General features: G+C 42.0%; 1 protein-coding gene across 1 annotated transcript in view; it reads right to left on the reverse strand.

Annotated features, from left to right (window-relative positions):
* The window catches only part of slc8a4b (solute carrier family 8 member 4b), a 71,337-nt gene that overhangs the window by 52,241 nt on the left and 9,101 nt on the right, over positions 1-9,995 (reverse strand). The window contains exons 8-10 of the mRNA XM_037676654.1: positions 7,996-8,092; positions 7,606-7,797; positions 4,291-4,483 (exon numbers count right to left, since the gene is read on the reverse strand). Of these exons, the coding sequence (XP_037532582.1) occupies positions 4,291-4,483; positions 7,606-7,797; positions 7,996-8,092 (482 nt within the window). The remainder of the gene's footprint in view (positions 1-4,290; positions 4,484-7,605; positions 7,798-7,995; positions 8,093-9,995) is intronic.

A 9,995-nucleotide genomic window follows, 5' to 3' on the forward strand; every position in this document is an offset into this window, starting at 1 on the left:
CATCCATCCATTGTCTCTTCAAAAGATCAGAACCATCTTTGTGAAGTGATAAATAAATAAAATAAAGAGGTATCCATCTGTCCATCCATCCATCCATTTGGCCATCCATCCATCCAACAATGAGGACACCCTCTGCGGTCAACAGAACAGAGTGCCTTGCCTACTGAACCAAAGTGTCCTCCTCCTCCCTGTCGACATCTGCTGGTACTGACATAACGCTAAGCTAGCGGTGCGCGATACAGACGCGCTAGCTAAAAAGCTACAGAGGTAGTGCTCCGCTTCCCTCACTGCACAACACAAAAATCACGGAAAAGATGAGCGCATGTAACCCAGGGGAAACACTGAAAGTGTACACAACTCTACGTGTAGTAACGAGTTTCACTAAATTATCTCGAGTGGATTAGTGGATGTTATGGGCTGGATAAAGAAGGTCTACAACTCTGTGCTTCTTTTGAGGGGAGTATAAAAAGACACAGAGTGGCAGCAGTGAGGAAAAAAGTGGAAAACGAGTGAATTAGAAAAGGAAAGAATAAGAACTAAAAAAAAGATTAATAAACCTTGGGGAAGTGCTTGCAGGTTATTGACGAGGAGCAAAGCTCCAATCACCTTAAACCTCAAATCAAGGTGTGACTGCACTGAAGCAAACTGGAAATGATGACGCAACACACAAAGAAATCTCAACAGAGCTGAAACATTGATTTCAACATCATGTGGATAAACCAGAAGGAGTGGCACCAGAGAGACCAGCAGACGATCAATATGTCACACGGGGGGGTCGGTGGTGGTTCCTCCCCAGGTGTTCTCCTCACTCGGTTTGATCCCGCTGCTTAACGTGGAAACAGCAGAGCATCGATCCGTCTCCTCGACTGTCGCTCTGCTCGTCAAGTCTCTGAAGCCTCCCAGCTGCCGCTCAACATTTGATCCAAACCATCTGCTGCGCTCATAAATATTGTTTTAAGAAGAATATTATGACGTCTGTCTACATTAATCTTTAGGATTTTAAATATTTCTTTCCAAAACAACGATCAGGACGGACATCCTCAGACGGTGAGCATTTCATTAAAAAATTATGAGCTCATCGTCTATAATTTTTACCTTTATTTCTCAGGAAACAACTCTGTAACATGTTGTAAGACCATTTATGTTCACCTGGAGGTTAAACTGAACTAGTTCTTACTAATCACAAAAAATAATAAAACAAAAGATGGCTGCCATCTTTGTTTTAGCTAACACAAAAATGGCTAAAATGCAGTAATTTTTACAGATATTGAGCTAAAATCAAGTGTGGCAGTAGCTGAGAGTCATTCCCAACACATATTTGAGCGGGAACAGAGATTTACTTGAATCACTGGCATCAACTGTTGAAGTCAACACTGTTTGTTAGCAAAATAACTCATCGACTACTGTCTAAAAATTGATAAAAGTGTTTTTCGTTCAACCTTTATTTACAGGCTAGCCTCATTGAGCCACGGGGACTCATTTACAAGAGAGATCTGTTCCAGACAGAACATATAAAGTACAGACAACAAAACGGTAAACAATGACAACAATAAACTACAGTAAAAATCCAATTAAAATAAGAGTAGTGTATGAAACAATAAATCAGGGTGCTGTAAAACAGGGTGAAATACTAAAAACAAGAACATATTTGCTTTGATTTTTCTATTGACATTATCAAATGTTTGAAACCTCTTAAAGAAATCAAGGTGGACAGCTTCAGTTCCTGTTGCAACGTGTTCCAGGTGCAGGAGCCGAGTAGGAAAAGACCTTTTTGCCAAGTTTGGTCTGCACTGAGGGAACGCTGCAGGTAATGATGGACTGAGAGCGCATGATGTAACTGCACTGACGACGTGACATGTGGGAGGAGATATAAGAAGGTAGCAGACCAAGGAGGGATTTATAGATGAAAATGAACCGGTGTGAGAGCCTACGTGTAAATAATGGTGATCAACTGACCAAGGAGTACAGGGTGCTGTGATGGGTACGGTAGTTACAAACAGTTATGAATCTTAGTGCACCATGGTAGACAGCATCCAACATCTGCAAGGAGCTGGCAGGAGCATTCATGTAAATAATGTCACCATAGTCAATGGCTGGTAGGAAGGTGGAGGTTACAAGGCTTTTTCTGGCATTCAGAGTTAAGCAAGATCTATTTCTGAAAAACAAACCCAATTTTAATTTCAGTTTCTTTATAAAGTTTTTTATATGTGGTTTAAAAAAGAGATGTGTATCGACCAAAATTCCCAAGAATTTGTAATAATCTACAAACTCAATAGGAACACCATGCATGGATGAGATAGGAGGAAGAGTTGCCGGCACTGACTTTCTGTTGAAAAACATTCCTTTGGTTTTGTCAGCATTGAGCACCAGCTTGAGATGGAATAAGTCTGACTGAATGATGTCAAATGCAGACTAGAAGCTGGAAAACCTTGGCAACTGTGTTAGCTCGGCAATAAACAACAGTGTCATCGGCAAAGAGATGCAAGGATGCATCAGGAATATTTTGACCTACATTATTTATATAAATTGTAAAAAGAGTGGGACCTAAAACTGAGCCTTGTGGCACACCATCGGTGACCATTAGGTAGTTAGATGAAGTACCGTTATGTCGAACACATTGCCTCCAACCTGAGAGATAGTTTGAGAATCAGCAAACAGTGTGATCTGACAAGCCAATATGTGAGAGCTTGTGGCATAAGATGTCATGATCTACTGCACCAAAGGCTTTGGACAGGTCTAAGTAAAGTGCAGCATAGTAATCTTTAGCGTCCAAAGCTTCAAAAACATAATTAAAAAGCAATCATTAAATATACATCTTTAAATTCTACTTTTGGAAGTAAGATGACCACCACAACAGTTGTCTAGCGGGGGAGGGGGGGTTCAGCATGAGGGAAGAGGCGCTGCATTTAGCTTTTTAGCTAGCACGCCTGTATTGTGCGCCGTTAGCTTAGCGCTACGTCAGTGCCGACGAGGGTTGGGGGGGTGCATGCAGTTTGGTTCGGTAGGCGGGGTGCTCATTTCTGTTGAAAGTTGACGGGGCGCCCCGTATAATGTAGGGGAAACATTACTGATGAATACACCAACGTCTCTTTGGACCCTGGATTTTATTAGTTTTGCTCCTACATGCTGAAAAAGGGTGAGTAGCATAAAAACACGCTGCTCTCTGCCGTTTATTATAACTGTTGTTAGTGCAGAAAAACATTTGACTACAGCTGCCTGTAGCTGTAGCTGCATGTGCGACTTCACACTTGTAAACTTTTCACAACTCCGTGGGAAGTTTCCCCAAAAATCTCCACTCTGAGACCTGAAGTTTTCTGACAGTACGAGGGCTGTTCTCGTGTAAAATGAACGGCCGACAAAAATGTAGAAAAATCAAGTAATAATTTTCATAGTGAGGAAGGATGATAGGCTATGGTCTGTTTTTTTAATGCCATGCGATCTAGCCAAACTACCTTTGCGATTGACCGGTAGATCGCAATCGATGTATTGGGCACCCCTGCTTTAAGGCTTTTCTTCTAGAATAATAACTGGGTCACACAATGGCTGTGAAGCACACTGCTCCATGAGAATTATTTAAATGGCGCCAGTGGTTCTGAACCCTTCCGGTGTGTGTTGCTTCAAAACGACTGCAGTGCTCCTCCCAACCCGCAGGTGTCACCGTTAGAAACAAGACGAGCGCCAGAAAGAAGGTAAAGTTCCAACAAATCTTGAACTCATTCGCCTTATGTTTGAGAAAATATCTCTAGAAACAAAACTTTCCTGCAGATTCTTTCATCTTTTATAGATTTCAAACAGATTTTATTTGTGCAAAAACTTACAAAAAAGGATGCATCTAAATTTAATTACCAATTTTCGGATTGGTACAAATCAGATGATCTTTCCAATCTTTCATCTTTAGTACTTTAGGGAAACAAGAACCAGCTTTAATGGCCTCACACCATCTAAAAGTCCAATTGGTCTTCAGACACATAAACCACACACACTCGCAAACACCCAAACATACCGCGTGTGTTTTATGGGCCCCACGAGGCGCTGAGCACACTGCATTCCCAACAGCTTTATGTATTGGTCAATTTAACAGCGCTAACATCACCGTATTAAAAATTCATGCACTGAAGGTCACAGAGGCGTTTCTGTGAGTGTGTGAGAGTGAAACCAGTTAATCCAGACTGGCCTTTGCAGACAAGTAGAATTATGACTTTGTTATCTGCCTCAGTTATTCTGCCAAACTCACCGTCAGGAAACAAATGGAAGTCAGTCACTGAAAATGAGAAAAGGCAATGAACTCACATGGTCTCGTCGTTTTGAAACTCCAGCTTCCCAACAGCTGTTTCGTAGTCCTCCCCTCCTTTAGCTGTCCCGTCCAGGGTTCGGTAGGGGACAGCAACCAGCCCCCGAGCCCCTGACGTCCGGAGGACCTTCACCTCCATTACACCGACGCTCTCGCTCACTCTCTGACTGGAACTCTCAAAGGTAAAGATGCCTGATGGAGAAAAGACATAGAAGAAAACACGTTGTCATTAAGCTGTTCTCTATGGTGTAGAGTGGAGAATGTAGGTGTAGACACGTCCTCACACAATTTAAGTTTACAGTAGCCCCTCAATACTTCGCAATTCAATTTTCGCAGACTCACTCTTTCACGGGTTTTCAATGTAAGATTCTACATGACACACGATTGGCAACGGGGAAAAACAGACCCCACCTCGCCCCCTCCTTTCTCTTTCTGAGGCTGCCAGTCACTGCAGAGCAGACTGCGGTGACAGCCTCAGAAAGAGAAAGGAGGGGGATGAACAGATCAGATGAACAAATGTAGAATATCAGAGACAATGCTTAGGTGGAAAAATAAGAGTGAATCAGTTTTTAAAAAGAGAGAGTGGCTGAGTGCAGCTCACTCAGGTGTAAGACAGACCCCCCACCCTTCTCTTTCTGAGGCTGTCTGTCACAGCAGAGTAGAGATGCACAACAGACAGCCTTGGAAAAAGAAAGGAGGGGGCAGGGGGTCTGTCTTATACCTGAGTGAGCAGCACAAGTGGCATGGATTATTTATTTAAAATAATAAAACACGACCTGAAATGAGCCTTTAGTCTAGTCCCTTGGCAGTCACTGAGTGGGCCAGGCCACCGGGAAATGTCCCGGTGCTCCTGATGGCTAGTCTGATTGGCTCAGTAACCGTTGTAACCTTTTGCTGTGCTCTTTAAGAGCATGTAGAGAGTTTAGAACATTGTTAAGAACATTGCAAGAATGTGGGAAGGGTTTATTAAGCCTTAAATTATAAATAAATACTAAAATAAATATAACGTCCCTACTTCGTGGATTTTCACCTATCGCAGGGATGTCTGGAACGTACCCCCCTGTGAGGGGCTACTGTATTTGGAGTCCATCAAAACCCAAGAATTTAAGACGGAAATGAAAAATTCCTTGTTGTGACTCATTTTGCCAGCGGAGGTCACATTTGTTTATAGCCTTTACACTGAAACCCACTATAAACGAGCTGCACTATCCCTTTCTGACATGTTGGCTTGTATGAATTTAATATGATGTGCTTTATTTTAAGCTACTAATACACGTTTGGTGTCAGGATCTGTGTTTTTTGTTTATAGATTTTGTGTTTCGTGATCACGTTTTGTGATTCGTGCCGGCATTCATTCCTCCTCAGTCAGTTTTCTGCTCCATTCAGTCAGCCTGCCACGCCCACTTTCACCTACTCCTAGTTGATATTCAGCCCAGGTGTCTCCACTCACTCATCAGCAATGTTCCTTATATTAATCTGTTCTCCTCCACTCATCGGTAGAGCATTATTGGCTTCATTGCCACAGTCCGAACTTCCTTTGTGTCTCCATACATTCCTCTGGAGTTTTTCCCAATTTTGCTGCCATATTATAGACATTCTTCTTAAAATAAAGTTTGGTCTTATTAGCCAGCTGATTAATCACCTTTAACATAATGTACAAAAAAACCTGCTCACTTTTAAATGGGGCATTTCCAACTAACTAATCCAAGTTACGTAGGCAACTAATACTAACAAGGATGTATTGTAAAAATGTTTTTAAAGCTTTGATTGCAAGTAGGAGGTCTTTGTTCCACTGTAGATTCAAGGTTGTTTTATACTCCATCTGAAGTCAAGAAATTGTCTCTCACTGATGTAGCTGCATGACAAAGATTGCATCATTTTGTTCTTGTAGTAGCTTCACCCGCCCCTTCTCGACACAAGGCCCAGGCCAAACTTTTTCCTTACAAGAATTTGCACCAAGAAGTGTGTGATTGGTAAAAAGTTTGTGAACGTGTTTGTTTATGCATAAAAGCACTCAGACAGCTATGTTGTCATTTGGCTTGAACTACCGGTACTCTTCAGAATCCAGCTGTTGTGCGTGCAAACAACATGGATAGCTTTGAGGAGCAGTTGGCCGGGGCAATCAGAAAACACATCCATCTGCTGCCCCACTCAGAACTAAACCTGCTAAACCATCCCATCAGCCTGGTTAAATGAAACCACCCGCGCTCTCAGACGGGAGTGTCGCCAAGAGGAGGTGGAAAAAGGACAAACTCCAGGTGTCTCTGGGAATCTTACGTGAGTGCTTATTTAAATATCAGAGGGCTGTGAAAGCTGCAGAATCGGCTTTTGTGTCCAAAATGACTGTTGTAAATAGCCACAAACCCTGAGTTCTTTTAAATTTTTAACTCTGTTGTTGTCCATGAGGGTATACCCTTCTTAGCACCTTTTTGTTGTGGTGTACCTCAAGGGTCTATTTTGGGTCCTATTTAGTATTGTTTGTACTTGTTGCCTTTGGGATCAATTTTTAGAAAGCCCAACATATTTATATGTTTATAAATGTTTATATTTCAACAGGACAACATCCAAAAATGTTTTCCTTTTAAATCAGGTGTCTCTGCCACACTGCAGCCTCTATTTAACTGTCAAGGATGGTAAAGAGTGTCTACTTCAGAACTGTCTGGCCTTGAATGAAAATAAGACTGAATCTGTTTTGTTTGGCAATCAGACTCCTGTGTGTGCTGAACATTGATATTTCATCTGCAGAGTCCGTACAGTCCTTTAAATCTCGCCTAAAATCTGACTTTTTTTTACATCGGCTTTTAATGCAAGTTTGGTTTGAGTTCCATCAGAACCTCTTAGGTGTGCTATTTTCTTGTTTTTGTTTGTTATTAGCCTTTTTTTTATTATACTTGTGGTTTTTAATGTTTGCCCTTTCATTTATTTTATTGCTAGATTTCCTGTTTGTGAAGCACTTTGGTCAGCATCGCTGTTTTTAATATGCTATGTAGATAAAATTAGCACTATCTGTACGACTCTTTCAGACAAAGACAGTTAAATTGACAAAAACTGGATGGAGATAGCATGGACGTTGAGCACAGAGGAGTCCATCTGCTGAAAAGAGTGGCGCTCTCTTTGTGACAGATTTGTAAAAGGCCAAACATCGTACACAGGGACATTGGTGAGAAACCCACACTGGTGTTGTATACCGCTCTACAGTGGTTTCCCAGAAGCTCTGCACCACGTGTCTTGCGCACTATAGTGTGTGATCTTGCAGCCATGTGACAACGAGCTGACAGACGTATAAAACTCCCTTGTTTACAGACTTTGTTTACCTGCGTGATCATCATCGTAGATGGTCACTGTGGCTGTGTGGTTGTCACTGAGCACGGCTTTGGGTGTGGCGCTGGAGTCCAGCGGGGCGGTGCCCATCTCAGGGTAGCCGACCACACGAGGGTTACTCAGATGCACGTAGAAGTACTCGTCCTCCTCGAAGATGTCGTCGTCAATCACACCCACGGTGATCTCTGGGAAAATAAATAACGGGCACGATGAGGATCTTCCAGTGCCTGAGAGCCTCTCTCCACGTCGAGTAAATTCAATAAAGCTGAAGTGGTTTGCCTGCAGCGCTGAAGATCACTATCTGAGCTCAGTGGCATGCCTTCTGAACACGTCATAAAGTTTTACTGTCACTGATTGTGTGTTTTTTTGGGTTTTTTTTTTACCTTTCAGGGTCTCTCCCGGCTTAAACAGCAGCGTTCCTTCTGCGAACTCATAATCGGAGCCTGCGTTGGCCGTACCGTCCTCGGTGCGATAATCCACCTGGGAGCAGATGGAAACGCAGAGAGGTGGGAGAGATGAGGCTATGTGGGCATTAAAAACAAAGATAAAAGATATAAGATGTACGAAAAGAGCAGATTAGCTCAGAGAAGAAGAAGAAGAAGAAGAAGGGAAACAGCCTCATTAAATCACGGCCTTAGGTCAGAAACTGCGTGATAATAAAGACTTTGAGACCAAACGTTCGCCACGTTCAGTCTTTTCTCTTCGTAATTAACCCCATCCTGCTCGTCCGAATGTAAACTAAAGGCAGGCAACTCCACAACAACTTGTTTCTGTTTGTAGGCGAAGCTGAACTGTGAAGTCGGAGTCGGATGAGCTGCAGCGATTAATCTTTCAGCTCGGCTCTATTTTTAGCTCGTCGTGAAATGTGTATGCTCGAACAGATCTGCCTAATTCTTTCTTTAAAAAAAAAAAAAACACTCATTTATCCACCTGATATTTCTGGTACTTGTCCTGAGGCTGGGCGATATTTCAGTTTTCACACACGTGCAGCGCCGATTTCATACATTTTCCATGAAGTGTTGGAAATTATACATTTTTTAAATTTATTACAAATTTTTTAAGATAAATTAAAAAATGTTCCACTCTGCCAGACAGAAAAACTACGCAACCCTGTCGACTTCTAACAAATATCCTCTTAGTGGTTGCTTTCATTTCTTAGCCTGCAGTTGATTTATGAATTTATTTTTATTGCAAGTAAAAGGTGCTCAAAGCAAAAAAGACCTCAATTCTTGGCAAAAGGATAAATGTGTTTAGGTAAAGAAGCTGCATGAAGTTACCGGGAGTCAACTATAACAATATCTGTAAATGGTAAATAGCACTATTTATGACACCAGGATATTCATAACTTTTTATAGCACAATTTGAATTTGTTAAGATGTGAACAATTTACGACACCCCCCAGCAGTGTACATGTCTCTCCAGAGGGAACTATGTGAGCGATTCACCACTTTTATCGAAACTCTTGCGGTACCTCTGTGTGTTGTTTCTGGACACGCTCACCACCCTTGCATCCCCTCCCCCCCCGCGGGATGTCGGCTTCATTATGTGTTGGTGTGCAAGTTTTTTATTTCTTCATTTTTCAGCTAAAGATTAAGAGCACAATAAGATTTTTTTTTTTTTGCTTCCAAAACCTATGTTGCCACTTTCACCACTTGATGTCTGTCCAAACAGGTCTCACTTGTAAATGAGTCTTGGAGGCTCAATGTGATTCATCTGTTTAAATAAAGGTTGGATGAATGAGTTGGTGGTAAGTTTTGCGTGGCCGTGCTACTTTGCCACAAAAAAAAAAAAAATCATTGTAATTCCACTTTAATTGGTGATATGTGAGTATCTGTGCTGCTGATTATCCATGCTGCTGATCTCATGCTGCTATATTCATTCATACCCATCCGCTCACCACAGACTCACGTTCGGGCTGCTGCTTAATACACCGTATTATATTACATTATTAGTGTTTAGCGTATATCTTAGATCCTTATATACTGTTTCTTTTTATGTTTTTTGTTATTATTGGGTGTAACTGGGACCCCGTGTACACAATTGAATTCCACCTCATGCACCACATGTGATGCGAATGACAATAAAGATACTTGAACTAGGAATGCGCGATATATACGGTACACGGTAGAAACTATAGATATTTGGCCCATGATAGAAATCTGTCTTCTACCGGTTAACCGCAGTAACGCTGTGTCTGATGTACAATCAGAGTTATCAGTTTAATCGTTACATTTTTTAGTTGAAAACTGTGCGTAAGTGGTGTTCAAGCCCTTTCTTCAAAAGCTAAGTAGCGAAGCTACAAGCAGGGCCGGATTTAGGAGGAATGGGGCCCCTGGGCTGGAGTCAGGATGGGGGCCCCTGGGCTGGAGTCAATACTGTATAT

This window comes from Nematolebias whitei, chromosome 1 (genome assembly GCF_014905685.2).
Source record: "Nematolebias whitei isolate Nwh7 chromosome 1, NemWhi1, whole genome shotgun sequence".
NCBI lineage: Eukaryota > Metazoa > Chordata > Actinopteri > Cyprinodontiformes > Rivulidae > Nematolebias > Nematolebias whitei.